Source organism: Tinamus guttatus, unplaced genomic scaffold (genome assembly GCF_059628265.1).
Source record: "Tinamus guttatus ecotype Peru unplaced genomic scaffold, ASM5962826v1 Tinamus_guttatus_pri_ptg000079l, whole genome shotgun sequence".
In the NCBI taxonomy this organism is placed as follows: Eukaryota; Metazoa; Chordata; class Aves; order Tinamiformes; family Tinamidae; genus Tinamus; species Tinamus guttatus.
The window spans coordinates 4713041-4730914 of NW_028288613.1; the positions used below are offsets into that span (position 1 = coordinate 4713041).

General features: G+C 40.5%; 1 protein-coding gene across 1 annotated transcript in view; it reads right to left on the bottom strand.

Annotated features, from left to right (window-relative positions):
* INPP5F (inositol polyphosphate-5-phosphatase F) overlaps positions 1-16922 on the bottom strand; it is a 31882-nt gene extending 14960 nt beyond the window's left edge. Inside the window, exons 1-6 of the mRNA XM_088520086.1 lie at positions 16818-16922; positions 6425-6505; positions 3140-3276; positions 2559-2687; positions 1608-1775; positions 1341-1397 (exon numbers count right to left, since the gene is read on the bottom strand). Coding sequence (XP_088376212.1) covers positions 1341-1397; positions 1608-1775; positions 2559-2687; positions 3140-3276; positions 6425-6505; positions 16818-16914 — 669 coding nt within the window. The 5' untranslated portion in view covers positions 16915-16922. The remainder of the gene's footprint in view (positions 1-1340; positions 1398-1607; positions 1776-2558; positions 2688-3139; positions 3277-6424; positions 6506-16817) is intronic.
* Between the last annotated feature and the right edge of the window lie 952 nt (positions 16923-17874).

Sequence of the window (17874 nt, forward strand, 5' to 3'; positions counted from 1 at the left end):
GATGGTGAAGCAAGAAAAGGCAAAAAGCTTTTCTTTACTCCAAGTACTCTAGTGATTTAAGAGTCCTAGTACTCTTGACAGTTTTAAAGCTTCTTTCCCTTCCTTACAGGGAATTTTGATGTAACACTGTTTTATTAAATAAGCTTAGAGTAATAGCTATCTGTGTCAAAAAGCTAAGAAAGGCAATTCAAATAAAGCAGAAAAAGGTAGACAGATCACCTAGTTTCTGATTTAAAGCACTTTTACTCTGTATGTCCACAGAGTTGGAAAACAGTTCACTAAATACAAATGGCCAAAGTATTTACCTGAACTTGCAACTTGTTGGGAAATCAGTTTTCTATCACATTTCATCCTAAAACTTCCACTTCTTAAACAGAACTTGAATCCAAGCCCCCATGTTAATCAAAGTTATCTACGTGCATCTTATGAAGCAAAGATCCAAGTAGTTAAATTCCTGTATTGTGTGAAGCTTGACAGAACATCTATGCTTATCCTACTCTAATCCCATAAATTCATATACCGTAAATTTTATGCTGCTCTAATCCCACAGAGCACAAAATCATTAACAACAAAAAGGACAGAGTAAGATGTCTTTTAGCTTTAAGAGAACCTAATATATTTGGGCTATGTTGGCATTTAGTAGCTAGAATCTGTTCTGACCTGAGGGGTTCGTTTATAATGAAGCATATAATGCATATTATAATGAAGTATATAATGAAGCAAGATCACACATTGAAGAACAACGTTGTTGCACCTTTTTGAATTTGTGTGCTCATTAGCTGTGGGGAGGCTTTTTCATTCTGAACTGGTTTTAATAATTTGTTCTACATTAGTTATGTTGATTAGCTATTCTGTGGCAGGGAGGACATTTTTGTACATATTGTATATACATACACACTCTTATAAAGTATATAAACAATATAATCTCCATTTAGGAAGATAAACAAAACTTTCTTGTTTAGGACAAAAATTATTTCCTCAATAAGGAAGCGCAAAAAGAAAATCAGTTCTGCCCAGGGTTAGTCCATTCCCAAGATAAGCAGGTCTTAAATATTCCTTCAGGATTCAACACAAGCTATTATGCACAGCACAAGTTATTCTGCACTGCTTTATTAAAATAATCTGTGAATTTGGCTGGTGTTCATTCATTAGCAGTGGCTGCAGGCCCAACAGAGGCTGGCTGAGGGAAGGAGTGTCAGCTGCCCAGGAAGTCAGCTGCTCACACAGACAGTCCTGATGCTGCCCTCTCTGCCAAGCAGATTGCTAATTAACTTTTATGAGCTCTTAACTACCGAATTGTACTCATAATACACACAGCCTGAGAAAGAAATACAACTCACATCGGTGCTGATGAGATCTTCAATCATGTGCTTGTTCCAAAAGAATCTGTCATCAACCTGTTCAAAATAAAAATAAAAAGATTCTGCCAAGCCTTGAAGATCTCTTTCCTAGAGATGCTAAGGGCATTCACTACAACTGCACATACATATCTGGAAGAAATGAATGTGGATATCCACTTGCTGTGGATAATACACAGCATGTGTCCTGGCAGGTTTGGCCGACATATTTAACATTGCACATCTTCTTAAGGAAAAAAAAGCACTTACTTTCCTCCACAGAGGCAAATTAGTTTTCTCACACGCGCTCTGCCTCTGTACTGAATTTGTTAGGTCATAGGTCAAGCTGTAGTAAAAGGAATCTGAATCCATGAACATTTTGAACAGTTCCTCCAGTAATCTCTTCTCCAGCTTTTCTTTTTCTTTACTTTCTTTAATCTGAAATAAAAAGTAGTGGAACTCTTATGTTTTGTTCTTTTATTGAAAGAGATTCTAACTCCATTTACTAAATGCTGGGTCTAACATTTCCAGTCAATTATTTTCTCATTGAGGAGCAGTTTTAAGGTTGCAAGTAGAGATAACTACTAGCCAGCATCTTCTAAAAATATCGCCCATCATAAAAGTACATTCACTGTGACAATTGCTCAGAGCAGAGTCAGACTTGGAACCGTATGGCTTGAATGAAGGATTTAAAGAAACAGAGCAAGTTTCTCGAGTGTTCCTAAATTCTAAGAGATACTGCATTTACCAATCCCAACTTTAGTTGGTATTCTGTATTCTTTACATTTTCAAACCCAAACTAAGCATTGTGTCAAAAATGTCCTGATGATACAGTAAGATTGTCTTGGAAAGCCATCTTTTGTGTTCAACTCTAGAGGAATGCTTTAATGCTTAAAAAGACTATTTAAATATGGCCTTTTACAGAAATTTCAAGTACTACTAGAGAAAAAGTCCATATAGAAAAAGCACTATGAATTGCCCAGGAATTATGTAAAGACAAAAGGAAACCAGCAGTTAAATAATCAAAAGTTAAACTTAACTTCAAGACAAAAGCTGTCATACTGCAGTGCTTTACTAGCTCTCTTTTGAAGCCATATTTATTAATGATCTTTTTTGACAACGCACCACAATCTTTACGTTATCAACTAAAACAATTCTGAAACTAAAGCAAAACAAAATAAAAACACATACCCTTGCCCCAGGGAAACAGTAAGATCTTACCTTCTTTTTATTTGGAGCAGACACATTTGATTTAATTTGAGTGAGGGTCTTCAGGAGAAATTTCGAGTCATCTGGAGACTGTGTAATCTTCTCTGGCTTGTTTATCCCAAAATGATGCTTTTTACAGAGCTAAGTAGTAGCAATAGCAATGAATTAAAGTAAATATTTGAATATACTTTAACGCATTCAAAGAAGTGTTATTGGATGTCTACAAAAGCAAGCCCATGCAGAAGCCCACAGACCTAGAGCAGCTGCTCAAAAGCACAGGGGGAAACATGCAGGTTTCCCTCTATGGCCTAGTTTTCCTCTAATTTTTACAAAAGAATTTTTCCACTATTATTGTGAGAAAAATCTGCCTCATTTGACATGGCTCAAGTATCCAGATTCACCTCAATTTCTCACCTAAATGACAATGTAAATTAACATTAGTCACTCATTTTTCCTTTAGCCAAAGTTCTGGAGGAATCAAAACCTTCTCTTATAGTTGAGTTATAAGATTAAGATTCCAAAACACGATGGATGCAAGGGCAGCCGTGAGAAAGTACAATCTCCTCTGAGGAGGAATGCAAATATTTTCATACCTCTAGCTCCAGATCCTGAGGTTCTGTTTCAGAAAGTGGAATCACTGCAATTTTTGTTATTTTGCATACTTCATGGTCCCCTGGAAGCCTGCCAATCAACGCTTTCTGACGAATTAAAAGTAACCACCATGGTAAATCTGCAAAAAAAAAAAAAATAATAAAGCTTAACTATAAAGTAACATTCACTTAGACTAATAAGAAGTTTCTCCCATAGAAAAATAAATAAATAAATAAAGTGCTATAGATTCTATTGATTAGAAGAATCCAATGGATGTTTATTTGTTATTGCAGTATTACATCATGTTATAAAAAGAAATCACTATTCTGAAATAGAATGACCATTTCAAAGTTGTCCATTTGGGATAAACTCAACATTGCTTCATGTATGGTGCTTAGACTACCTCTAGTGCAGCATGTTCCTTCCAATATCATTATGGAAATGCAATTAGGTACAAAAATGATTTTTTTTTTTCCATCACCACATGGGGAAGTGGTGAAAAGCGAAAGCTTGTAGTAACTTCAGCACTTTAAAGAGAGAAGCAGAAGACTAACATTCCCCTGCTAACAGTGACTGGATATTAGCTCCTTTTGTTTTAATCCCTTAGCTCAATTAGCAGGTTGCTAGCTGCATGCCAGGCTTTGATGAGCCAAAAGTGGAAGTTTAAGATGGAAAATGCAGAGAAAGTTTTAAACACAAACACTTCCTCCTAAAAGCAAGAGACCGAGTTTAGTGGAAGAGATCAGAGACACTTTGGGGCACCAGGGGTCTATTTTGAGGCTCTATAGCAGACGGGCTTCTTTTCCTTGCTCATTGAAAATAAATTAATGCGTCAGCTGCTTGAGTGCTTAAGAAAAAAAGAGACATGGGATAATTTAAGTTCGATTTCAGTACTAAATTAAGGAGTTTAAGACTTTGGTTACAGGGACTTTCCAGGCTCTTAACAATACTGAAGTACTCTTAGAGTAAGCAAGTCTTTCAAGAACATGTAAGGATCTGCACCCAAGACATTAAAGTACACGTGGGGTTGGTGACAGCTTGAAAGAGTGCAACCAGCCATGCCAGTACTTAAAGTCAGATTCTAGTAGTAGTCAGAATGTGCTAAGCTTCTTAAATAAGATTTCCCTCCAAAAACAGCTAGTAAACCAAAGTTTTGAGCAGGACAACCCATACAGGAGCCTAACTTCAAAAGAAGAGCTCTGATCCTTACAAGATGGGATGGGATGCCAAATCATGGTCCCACTGTTCCTGTGGATAGAGATTGATTCTGGAAGCAGCATCTTGCCCAGCTTCCACAGCACAGCTTTCTCATGAAGTCTAGAGAATAGTTCCTGGTCCAGCGCTGTTAAATATTTATATAACTTCTGCTGATAAAGTTTCCAAGTGACAAAGATTGGTACAAGAATAAGTAATGAAGACAGGTTACTGTTACACAATGTTAGATGATTTGGCGGGAGGATTATATTCGAGTGTGGTTCTGTGGGATCAAGTGGGCTCATTGTCTAGAGGAGGTTTCAGAACCACCATGTCAATGACTTCAGGGGACCTTCGTATTTTGACTGCAGCCCAAATGGAAGGCACCCTTGATCAAAAGACAACCATACTAAAAAGGAGCAAGAAGCATTCTCCACAGCAGAAAGAGGTTAAGGAAACTCAGCCATTTTCATCAATTTATGCTGAACATCTGGGAGCATGGATGGGGGAAAGTGAGATGACAAGAGGCAGAACCACTTTGAGGCACCAGATTAAAAAAACAAGGGCTGAAAAGATCTGTAGAAGGAGCAAAGGGGAAAATATTAGATAAAAGATCAAGTGACAGTTGGAAAGGGGAGGTGATTGTAAACATTAGAAAGGGATGGTCTCTGAGCCCATCTCAGGAATAAGGTATGAGCTCTCAGGAATAAGACTTGGAGGTTGCAATAGCTGTATATCTGACATTGCACAGAACTAGTGAGAGAAGGAAATAAAACACGGGCTGGTTTCCACTGCCTGCATGGCCCATGTCCCATCCTGCACAAGCTCCAGCCCTCCCAGCTTCAGGAGAGGGGTGCTAGAACCAGAAAGGGTCATGGCTGCCACGTAAGGAACAACTCAGCAGGCTGCGGCTCTTCATCTCTTCCAGACTAAAAAAAAAGAATGGAGGTTCTTTCTTCATATCTTTTGGAATTTCAGCATTCTGGTTGTTTAAGCCACACCTGAATTCCCTAGATGTCTTCTGCATTGGAAGGACTGGATGGTGTCCTGCTTCACAGCAGGATATGCTAGTGATCCCAGCACCTGAATTTATAGTAATTTTAGAGCTATATTCATCAACTATGAAAATCCTAACGTAATACTTGCTTAATCACTAGATTAGAAATGATTATGAGACCCATCTAATTTCCCTCCCCATACAGTATCTGTTTCTATTTGACAGACCAAACATCTGATCCACTTCAGCACTTAATACATGCTGCTATCCCAGGGCACACTTGAAACTTTACCTGTATTGATCATATTGCCAGCCACTACTTTAAATGCAGAGCTTAAGTATTCTCAAAAATAAAGCAGAGAGTAAAAGCAGCAGAATTTATGGCTTGCTTTTCTACTTGTCAGCAGATGCATCCAGAGTTCCACCCATAGATTAATCCTTCTAGGCAAAGCTGGTATATTAGAATTGAAATAAATATGTATTTTTTGTTTACAAAACTCTGCAGCTGACTAGAGCCACGAGACTACGGACCTTATTATACTGGAAAAGGTAACAACTTAGTCAAGTTACCAGAATTGTTTAGAAAGAAAGGCTTATTAATTGCTGTGCATTCTGCTCCTATTTTTATTTTACAGCTGTTCCTTATAATATTCCTATTTAGCTACAGAGAAGCTGCTAAATGTGCCTTTACTTTCAATCTCCCAAACTGATAATTGTTCCTTGAGTTTTCAGTTAATGTGGAGAATTGAAACTTTGCAGTACAGCACAGAAACTACTGATGTGTTAAGTAAACTTCCAAAGTTGTTTGATAACATGTTTTTGTACCTTCTTGAGCTTTATGTTGTGCCTCAGTTTGACTTAGCGATTCTTATTCTTCACATTTAAGAAAGTTTGACAAAACAAAGAGATAAAATATACACTCTGGAAAGTAAAAGAATTTGTATATTACAGCGACAATAATCACTTTAACAGATTTGATTTGGAGTACTCCTTCCTTATGAGGTTACATAATATCGTGCATTCCATATTTAATGGAATTGTTTGTAGCATCACTGACTTCAAAACAAAGTATATTAGAAATAAGAGAAAAGCAAACCTGTGTGAAGCTGAACTTTACCAATGACTCCCTCCACCAGGCCCAGACAAATGGGGTTCCAGGCCAACAGAAGATCAGTGGCTGCAAAAGGAAGAGTGTTCAGATGTTTTACATGAACTCAACAACATAATCAACACAGTCATCCAAGTCACCTTTCCACATAGCAGGTAGAAAACATGCTGTAATTTGGCAAGAATAAAATGCAGAACAAGCTGAAATTGAACACGATATCAAGTAGGTACCAGGTAGCTATTTTACTTTAACCAACTGACCAAATGCTTTGTTCCTGATGCTATACACCACACATTTCTTGGTTAGTTTGGGAAGAAAAATACAAAATAGTTTTGCTCTACAGTCAATTTAATATATAGTTAGCTCTTTTAATACCCATTAGAGTCTCTAATCTTAATTACAATTTTACACAGCTACAGTGAAATTGAATATAGGTCATACAGTTAAGGAAGCAGCTCCAGATAAAACCTAACAGATACTCACTTGCAGCCCCAGCTTGCTCCCATGTAAATCCTGCTACAATCAGTTTCATCTGCATAAATTTCCTCTTTGACTAAACGAGCTCCACAGTTACATGCAGTAACACCAAAGAATAACGCCTCAGCTTTATGTACTTAAAAAGGATTTCTAAGCCTGCTGCTGTGGCTTACTGGAATTTCTCGGGGGAAGTAGGAGAGAAAGGCAGCACGACCAGCTGCTCGCTGTGAAGGGTACTTCTGCCACCCACCATTCAATGCAAACTGATAAAATGCTACATGAAAAGTGTATCACACCAGATACCTGCTGCTGACATCCAGCAGCCTGTGCACACCCCTTAGACCAGTGTAACACCTTTAAGAGTGATAAAATGTGGCAAAGAATAACCTTCAGAAGTTACATATTTTAATTAAAATAAGTCAGTAAATGCAATTAACACCTCCATCAGAGAGCAGCAACTAGAAAAAAAAAGACAATTTATTTCCTAGCAGCACAAGAAAAAAGGGAAAGACAATGTCTTTCTTTTGTTCCTAAAAGGACAAGAAGTTTGTTACTATCTACAAAAGCTTCTAGGTTGGAAAGGTTTACAGCATGTCCACTGGCTTGATATTAAAAAAGAAACAAGCTGCATATTTATGAATGGTCATTTATTGACGCTGGGAACAAAACTTGTCCACCAACATCCCAAGGTGCAGAAGGGTATACAGCCATCCCCCCCAGACACCCATTGCATCCACAAGAGATTGGCTTTTTAGTCTCTTCTTCGGAGTCTCTGATCTGTTGGTGAGCAGACACTTTGATTTTTACGTTCTTCCAACATTCAGATTCAGGCTGAGCTCCAGCACCCCCAAGTCCAGCGTTCCTGCAAGCCTCGAGTGCCGGCGCACTGGAAGTCAGCACGGGACACTGCAGGAAAGAGGAACCCAGGCAGCTTTCCCGGCTTCCAGGTCTCCACCTCTGCCACCTCGTATGCATTCCAGGGCCTCACCGCTGCTCCTAGAAACTCTCCAGAGTTAAATCCTCCCTCTGCGTGGGGTTACAGTAAGAACCGACTCTAAACTGTGGCCCCTCTGTTCACGTGTTGTCCTTGCACACATAAGCAAGTCCATCTTCCTTATCTTCCGGGTTTGTCCTAGGTTAGGGAGCATAATACTCTTACCTTCTTTGCCAAAAATTAGCTTTCAGAAATACTGCTTTTTCAATACACTGAAATATTCCTCTGGTACAAATTACTTCCTGTCAATGTGCTCAGTATAGAAAACATTTAAAGGGTCACTGAATTTCTTCAAGCTCAATTTATACAGAAGTACATGTATGCATTTAAGTTTTTGCTTATGCATGCTATTTCCTAATAATTTTCCATCATAGCCTGCTGGTACTGATTCTCACAAACATATTTGCCATTTAACAAAAGTGATTACACCCACGCACACCCAAAATAGGCTAACTTATGGGGGAAAAAATGGTGCTTTTTTGGTTTTTTTTTTATTATTATTATTTTTATTAATAGATTCACTTTCAAGACTTCTTTAAAATTCCGGCATGGGGAAAAATAAGTAAATAAAATATTCCTTAGTTGACTTGTTTCAATTACTTATTTACACAATCTAACTCTAAGTGTTACAGACTAGAGAGCCCTCAATTACTTAATCAAAATGTTGTTCTGCATAGGTTAGAATATTGGAAACAGGTGATTTGATTTTTTTAAGCTTATAATGTCTCCAGTTTGCTCTTAAATCCTCTTGTAAACTGTTTTTTTTTTCTCTCCTCCTCCAAGATCCCAGTTTAATCCTCTCATTGCTATTATACTTTACAGCCTGGTTCAAAGCAACTTCCTAATCCTCCAGTCTCAATGAGAAGTTTGTTTTCCGTACAGTAATTCCATTTGGTTTTCGTATAGTGCCTGTCTCAACAGTGAAGCTGCAGCACATTAGAGGATTTATATCCTTCCAGCTCACATCTAGAAAAACGAAGAGGCAATTTCCTTTCTGGTGGGCATTTCTTCAATATTTCAAAGTTAGCAAAGAAGTACAGAAACCCTGGAGCACAAGACTGGTGGGACACATATTAATGCTGAGCGCGGAAGATATCTGTATTTTTAGCTTACTTTTTGCAGTAAGTCTTGTGCAATTAAATGCAAGTCCCAGTGAAAGCACCCAACAAATGTGAGCTCATACTCCTCGTTTTGATAAAGAGCATTTCTTGGGTTTTTTTGCTGCAGTTATAAAATGCCTCTGAGCCACCATGCAAAAGGGCTATTCAAGACACATGCCCTGAACAGGTTCACTCGTCTCAAGAGTATCTGGCATTAAGTTGTACAAAGAATTCCTATATTAAAGCAGTGGTGGCAAATTACTACTGCCAGTTGTTCAGGGCCAGGTTCTAAGACAGTTCACAGGAGATTCAACTAAATAATGAAGGCACTTTTTAAAAAGTGCTTAAAAAAAGTCACTGACTATCTCAAATGACTTTTCTAGCTACCTCCCCCCCTCTATGTATTGCTATCCAATTTCTGGCATATATCCGTATGGAAGAAAGTGCTTTGTTTCCAGGCATGTACTTGAGGCTCAAATCCCCCCCACCTCCTTTTGTTAATTAAAAGAGGCAAAGCTTCCACCACGCAGATCAAGGGTCTGCCAAACCAGCGTGTTTCCTGACCTCTCAAATTCCACGTTTCTCAGGAATCTCCGTACTGGTAACTAATGAGCAGGGGGTGGGAGAGTGCAGGCAGGGGAATGTTAAACCCTTCCTGGCCCCCTCTAATCCCTTCTGCTCCAAACTGTGTCATCCGTAATCCCACGGTCTTCCATAGCATCACAGGGCAGCTATTGCCTTCTAAAGGGTAACAGTTGGCTCCAGCTTCTCAAAGGACTGAGAAAGAAAGAGCAGGGAGCAACTGTACAGAGAAGATCTGTTAAGGACTGGGAAAACAAGAAATAATACACAGGAGCATCATTTTCATGAAGCAAATGCCCAGGAAACTGCATGAAAAAAGTTTCTTTAGAGCACTTAGGTGGTTTATTACAATTAGAACCAACATGGAACTGCTACCAAATAGTGAAGAGCTCCCCACTGTTTCCAATCATCTAAATCATCATCTTTCTTGATCTTAGAGTACTTGACCACATACAGCATTTCAGAAGGGAAAATACTGATTCATATGGAGGAAAATATTTTGCCATCTTGGTTGTTTCACTCTGGCATCCCTTTATCTTGCTCAGTGCTGACTGCAGCTGTGCATGCCAACAGCAAGTAATACTGGAATTGAAATCCAAAGTTGTTGCAACCCAAGCAGTGTTCCCACGAGATTATCAGCTAGGAATTTGTAGTATCACCTCTAACTCAGTAAAAAATAAAAAATAAAGTCAGTGTCTGTAACTCCTGTATTCGTAAGCATAAATTAAATCAGCTGAAATCTGAAAATCAATTGAATTTTCATGTGAGGTCACATCTGCAGTTACAGAACAGGCCATCTCAGGAACTTGGAATCAAGCTTGCAAGAATGGGAGTTTACAGTTAAGATAAGGCTTCTGACAAAATCCATTTTTAAGGGACGACACAGTGAATTTTTCTTCTCCAAAGGAACTCAGAAGTTAATTTGGAATACCTAACTTCTAGGGAAAAAAAAAAAAAAAAAGTGGAAAAATAATCTAGTAAAAATTTTTGGAGAAGAAGAAGGTGGGGGGGGGGGGTTAGGAAGGAGATGAAATCTCTTCCCTCCAAGGAGCATTTGTTCCAGTAGATTTCTAGATGTGAGAAGCTGTTCCACTCATTTCAGCCACAGTTTTGATTAGAATTGTCATCCTCCTCCCCTCTGCCTTTTGAGAACGTTTAAAGATATTATTCAGATTAAGGGAATCACCACTATTCAATTTTAAAGGAAATTCTAAAATGCAAGAAACACTAATATTCAGTGACTAAGCACCCATTCACATTTTACCCTTCTCCTCCCCTGAAGGCTGTAGTAGGCACACACTCTCTGGAGGCAGGAAAAGAAGACATGAATGTCACAGAAATAAGTTTCTTTAATAATTAACAACATGTTAGTCTGCAGTAAACAATATTAATTGAAATATCCACTGAAAATGAGAGCTTCTTAGGGATATATTAAAGATCAATTTGTTTGCAGCTATATCCTTTGAGCTAGGAGAACAGCAAGTTGCCTGCATCTCTTGAAAATCTTGAGAAAGATTTATCTTGAGAACCAATTTTGATAACCTAGAGCTTAAACACTAAGTTCATTTTTCCTGAAGGATATCTGTTTTTAAAAGGCTGGCTAAACAGCAAGAGCTATGTGCAAAAGCAAATGCAGAAAAGCTATCCCACCCTTAAAAGACCTAAACAGAAACACTAATTAACTGAGCAGAAGGATTTCAAGATTATAAAAATCAGTTTGCCATGTTTTCCTGTAAAGTGACTTTGCGTTAATGCTTCCTAAGAGGTCTAAGGGAAACAGTGGTGTAGATGCAGTGTAGCCAAGTTCAGCAAGGCACAATTTTCCCTCACTAAGACCTTTTCTTCTCACTCCACACTTAACTTTTCTCAGATTACTCAGCTAATTAACAAATTCAAAAGCAAAGTACTGAGAAGCATGGATTCAGAACAATTATTTCAAGGCCCAATAGCAGAATTATACCCAAAAGCTCGTTACTCAAAAGCTCCCTCCACAAGTCATAATTTTGTTCAGCAAGAAACTTTCCCCCTAAAGGGGTGGCTACCACAGTGGTTTCAGGAACTGAAGTGAAGGATTTTGTACCATGCTTGGTTTGTCCTCTCAACAGCTAAACAGGAGGGGAAAAAAATAAAGATGATTGTATAAAATAAATATTTTTGCAAATGATTTCATTATATGAAGCATTTAAACATCCATGGTTTGCGAGAAGGCTGCGAAACACACAAGGAAATAACCTGGAGGGTAACCATTAACCCCAGATGAGCACGTTGCATTTCACCACTACCTCGTGGGCAAGGTCCCCTACTTCTAAGGCCCATCCAGAATTGGCTTTAACCTTTGAAGCACAACACCAGCGTATGTGGTGTGATGTATTTCCATACACTAGCATGGCTTATCCCCAACATGTCATCAGAGATAAAGACTTATTGCACTACTCACAAAGCACAAGATTTCAAGCTCAGAGTATATTACAGGTACTTGATTTCAGTTGTTCAGAACCCGAAGAAAATGACCGTGCAAGTCAGTTTTCTCCCTTAAAAGGAAAACTTTTAAAAATTCCAAGGGGAATTCCATTCATTACAGTTTTCAAAACACACACATGTCCCTTCTCCTAGGTTTTGGGGGTGAGATGGCCTAAATAGAGATATTTGGGAAACAGGAATATTACTACTCAGTATTAGCTGTATATTCTTGCTCCAAATTAAACCTTTCATCTGAAGGTTTTTTGCTGTTTCTTAAGGGGGCTGAATGCTGTTCCCAAATAATCTCCTACTGAAGTCCATCCAAAAGCTACTTATCTCTGAGATTTCTTCCATTGTATTTGGTTTCATAGTACATCAAGCAGATACAATTCTCAAAAAATATTGTACTGATAACAACCATCAGCTGGAGGCCCTACTTCCACAGACAGGAATTAACACTCTTCATAGAGGATTCAAACAGCTGAAAAGCAGAGGAGAGAAAAAAAAAAAAAAAAACACAACCATACACATATCCTTAAGCAAACACTTTGCATTTTTAGTTTGTTGTTTTAGAACTTTCCAAAAAACACTTGCAGGTATAAATAATACAGCTGGATCACAACTGAAAAAAAAAATCAAAAGTATAGCTACATCATCCTAAATCAAGTCAGATCACTGTACCAAGATTCTATATAAAAATATACAAAACAACCAAACAAAACAAACAGACATCTGTTCAGGACTTCTCATTCACAAGAGCAGCCATAAATATATGTGTAACAAATACAGAACATTTTTAGAAGAGTTCATATATTTATTGAATCACAAGTGAAGTTTACAGCAAGTTCACAATCAACATGAAGGAAATTTCAAGTTACAAGCTTATATTTTTACTCCCCTTCCAAACCTGTGGTGTATGCAAAATTGAGATTCTTTTTAGCTTCAAAAATGAACCACAACACGTTTAGGTATTTTTAATAGCTTGCAAGTAGTCTCAAATCCTTCAGTTATATTTGGCAACAAAAAAAATCCCCAAACTAAAGAAAAACATGACCATGTAAACAGTAAAACAGTAAAGCATGCCAAACTCCAGAGTCTGAGTCTCCAGACACAACTTTAATAGGAGTCCTCACAACAGTCTCAAATATAGCTTAATATCGAGCATGGATTCAGTTTGACACTATACTGCAGCTTTGCATGTAAAATAAAGTTCTAAACCACCATCTGAGCAGTCTCACTGTTCAAAGGAAGTATTTAATGAAAGTTATGGCAAAGTCCCTTGACATTTCAAGGCTCCAGCAGCAATTGCTGTGCAGTGCAGCAAGGGAAGGCCTGTTTCCCTGCTCCCGGTTCACTCCATTACCAGTTAAGTTTCCTCCTGTGCCTCAGACTGTTTCCTAAAAACCCCCAAACCTTCAGATGAGGCTAACAAAACCTCATCTGGGAAGTATGGGAAGTATGTGCGTGCTGCGTTCCCATGCCAGCAAGACTCTGTGCCTTCCTCAAGGACACGGCCAGGGCTGCTAATCTCTCAGCAAATAGAGCATCCTTTCTTCCTCCCCCCAGATCAGCGTGGCCAAACCACCTTTCAGTATATACCATCGGTATAACTGCATCAACAGGAGGTCTCTCCTGTGCATTCAGCAGTTCTGATTAAAGACCACAAAAACTAAGTCACCTCTGAAACCAAAACATTTGCATTGAAAGATTATGTTGCCCTTCACCACAGTTCAGCGGAAGTCAACTTTAAGTCACCTTAAGGAGTTTTAGTTTTTTTTTTTTTCTTCACATCTACAGCTGAAACCTCACCCATATGATTAACAAGGGAGCCAACTGTGCGAGAACAGCAGAATTCACACACCGAAAAAACCACAAGCCCTTGCAAAGCCTAGAGCCAGGCATAAGTCTGAAGCTATGGCAAGCAAATTCTGCCTGAATCTTGAAATGCCTAATGTACTGCCCCACTTGGTGATACAAATCAGTTTAATAGATAAAACAAATTGCTTACACAAGCTTCTAACACAGTTTAACCAAAAAAAAAAAAAAAGACACAAACACACATAAGTATGGAAAATGAGTGTTCATTTGCCTCAGGTTACAGTTCCAGAGTTAAGAGCACATCTTAGCCCAATGCTGCCTTTTAAAGCAGGAGCAATAACATCCATCTTGATGAGCACTGATGCTCAGAAGTTGCATCAAAATATTCAGATTTATACAGCAGTGTTTTTCCTCAGGGATGGAGAAAGTGTTTACTACACCAGCTTTAGCAGCAACTGTTCACAATCTTTGTTTTAGTTTGGCATTATTCTCTGAAGTATTAAAGCAAACAGGTAAAAGTTTGAAGAATTAGTAGTTAGTTTTCCCTCAACAGAAAGGTCTCATTCCATTTCTTTTTTTTTTTCTGCGTCAGAAAGCAGTTAGAATTCAGTATCTTCAATTCTATGACTCTTTACTGATACTTACACACACATATACTTTAAATCATAGATAACAGAAATCCATGCTTCTGACCTATACAGGATTCCCTGCCAGGAGCTGAGTAAAGTATAAACAAAGTAACCTAAAACTGAAATCCAGAACAAGATTTGATGTTAAAAGTTACTTAAAGTATGGTAAAACAGTGTGTTTACCCTTGCTCTGTGGGCAGCTAAATTCCCAATAGCCACTGATGTTGCCAAAGTGATTCATGATTCTTTTTTATACAGGTGACTCATTAGTGCTTTCACTTTTGAGAAAAGCACCAGAGATCTTGTAAATACAGGCAGACAACCTTCAAACTAGGACAAGCCTCAGACTTTGTTTAGAGCTAACATTTGCCAATTCCTTGCTTAAGCTTCTAAAAGGAATAATAATAAAACTCTCCATGAGTCAGGACCCAGAAACAGACTTTTCAAAGTTATCAGGTTTCAAGCTGGTATAGGAAGCTTAAAAAGCTACAAAGCTTATTTTTAAGCTCTTTAGACTGAGACCTTCCACCATGTAAGTGATGCTTAGCAAGATTTGCCAGTCTTTATCTCTTTCAGTTTGTATATGCATCCAAACTAATTTGAATAGCCACTGTGGGACAGAATAAAACCCAGGCTTCCAAAACACAAGTTCAGACAAGTAAATTACATCATTTGACAGACCATTAAACACGTCAATGAACACAGGTTGTGACTTCATTTTAATGTAGCAGTGACTCATCGCACAGAGCTCTATTTATTCATTTCCCGTCAGTGACCTTGCTTCTAAATGGTCAAACCTAATAAAATTGTCAACTTTGAGAATACCCTGCTGTCTTAACACCACCAAGAAGTACTGATCAAAGAAATGCCATATATGAGAGAACAGCGCTTCCCAGGCTTGCTTTTGATAGGCCAAAGGTATTTCATGTCACAGCACAAAAACAGCTTTCAAAGTCACTGAAATAGGAAAATGTGACTGCAATACAATTCTATGAAAGACTGAGACTTCGAGTTAAAGCATCAAACTGAGCAAGACTCGGGTTTATAGGGGCTGAAAGTGTAAAGGTTTTCCCAGGACAAATCCTGCTCAACAGGGCCCTGGCAAAGGCTCCGAGAAGCTCCCGGGCTCCAGGAAATCGCAGCAGCGGCTCTGTAAACACAAGGGGCTCTCGCTTTTGAGCTGAAGTTCCCACACCACAAGCTGCAAGATGAGTTTGCTACTTTGTGCTTTTGTTATTCTGCAGCGAAGGAGAAACTTGTTGTGCTTGTGCAGATAACTGCAGCGAGTCTAAAAGTAAAAAATGTGGATTGCACCAATGAGCAGTATAACAATATTGTTATTGTTGCTGGCCTAACATCAAGTACCTTATAAGGTTGCTTATAAAAGAACTGCCAGAACTTTAATGATAAGAAGCTGCTAACAAAAGCATAGCAAGGGATAGTAGCCCAAGATGGACTGTATCTAACAAACTAACAGAACTGGTAGGAGAAGCATTAACACAACAAGGATGTAACAACCCACAAATGTGCAATATTGAAGACTGATCCCTTCGATAAACAGGGGCTCCTTCTGTTACATACAAGGTCATTCCAGCCTTTTAAAATCCTGTGAGGATGCACTGCATTCACACAGATAACTACATCCCACACGGGTGGGCATTTCCCCTCTTACCCCCAGTGCAGAGGGCTGTAAGCAACATCCACCCAACATGCAACTATTTTAGGGAAGCCCTCAGCTATTTAAAGCATCTTTACGATAACAGTCAGCTGCATTATAGTTCCTCCCCCGCAATATACACCTTGCTGCAAAAGAGCTGGTTTCCAGGGATGATACCCCAGGCGGAGAGTCCATCAGCACAGCTGACTTCGTGCGACTAACCCTGGACAGGATGCTAGGACCCGCACTGGAGTCAAAGCTGCAGCCTGAGATTTCTTTTTAGTTACGTGCAATTTTTAAAAATATACATATATAAATAAGAAATATCGAGGGATTTTTGGTCTTTTCCGCAGCCTGCAATTAGCCTCAGCGCCCGCTCCGGGGTAGTTTTTGTTTATACTCTCCGCAGCCACTGCGGGGGGACTATCGCGACAACGCGAAACGCTGCCCAATCCATCGATAAATCCATAAAGCGGCAGCTTCTCCCGGGGAGGAAGGCGGGGAAGCCGCGTCCCGGGCGGCGGCAGCCCGGGAGGGCCCTGCGGCCCCCTCAGCGCGGAGCCCCCGCGGGTCGCGGCGCTCGGGGGCGGTTTGAGCCGCCGTTCGCCCGGCGCCACCTCAGAGGCGCTGCCCCCCGCCCCCCGGGCGGGCGCGCGCCGCTCACCGGCTCGGAGCTGCAGGCTGCCGTCCCGGCGGCTGCACCAGAGCGCGCGCTCGCCGCTCTGCAGGATGTAGTGGTCCTTGGCTTGGAAGAGCTCCATGCCGGCGCGGCGCCCTCCGGCCCGGCGGAGGGACGGGAAGGGAGGGAGGGATGAGGGAGGGAGCGGGCAGGGATCCGGGCGCGCCGCAGCCGCGCGGCCTCCCGCGCGCGCGCGCACGGAGGGGAGGGGGGTGTGCGCGCTCCCGCGCGGGTTCCGGCCCACGTGACTCTGCCCGTCAGCGTCTCGCCGCCTCCTTAAAGCAGCCGCGCGGCGCCCGTGAGGAGCGGGCGGCCGTTAACGGCCGTTAACAGTCGTTAGGGCCGCGCTGGTCTCGCCCCTCTGCGCCCCCACGGGGACAGGCCCGGGAAGCTGCCGGTGCTGCAGCGGGGCAGCCCCTCCTCTCTGCGGCCCTCTCGTTCCCCGTTACATTCACACGGAGACGGGCACAGCCCAAAATATCCCGGACGTTTAGGCGCTGGGAAGTGGCTCACTTTGAAGTACGTCTGTAGAGTGTCTTGAAAAATAAAGGCTTGTATAAGGAATTTTTTAAAAGTGCTGGGAAATTAATTTTCTCATCTCTTTCTCTGTCTGGATTTACCATTTTTCTGAGAAAAAAAAAAGATTGACCCTTAAATGTCTATAAAAAGTCGTTTTTCCAGGCTTTATATCTTTATATAGCTTTGTATGTAAACAGTTTGTGATTTTTTTTTTCTTTTAAAAATGTTATTAGTGGGATCTGAGCTCTCTGATGCCCTTGCTGGGGGTGGGTGTGGTTAAGTAAAAGTAAAATAATAGTGAGGATCTGGAGGGATCCAACGTGGGTTGGCCGTTCATCCCGGGGTCTCCTATGTTTTCCTGGGGGTGAGTGTGTAAAACAGCCTCTCTGTCCTCCCCGGCAGCAGGTGCTGGTTCCGAAACGCCTCACGGCTTCCCGCGCTGTCCTGTCCTGGCCCGGCGGATTCCCGTGCGCAGCAGCCAGAGCCCTGGACGGGTTCGTGTGAGTAACTCGGGTTGCTCCAG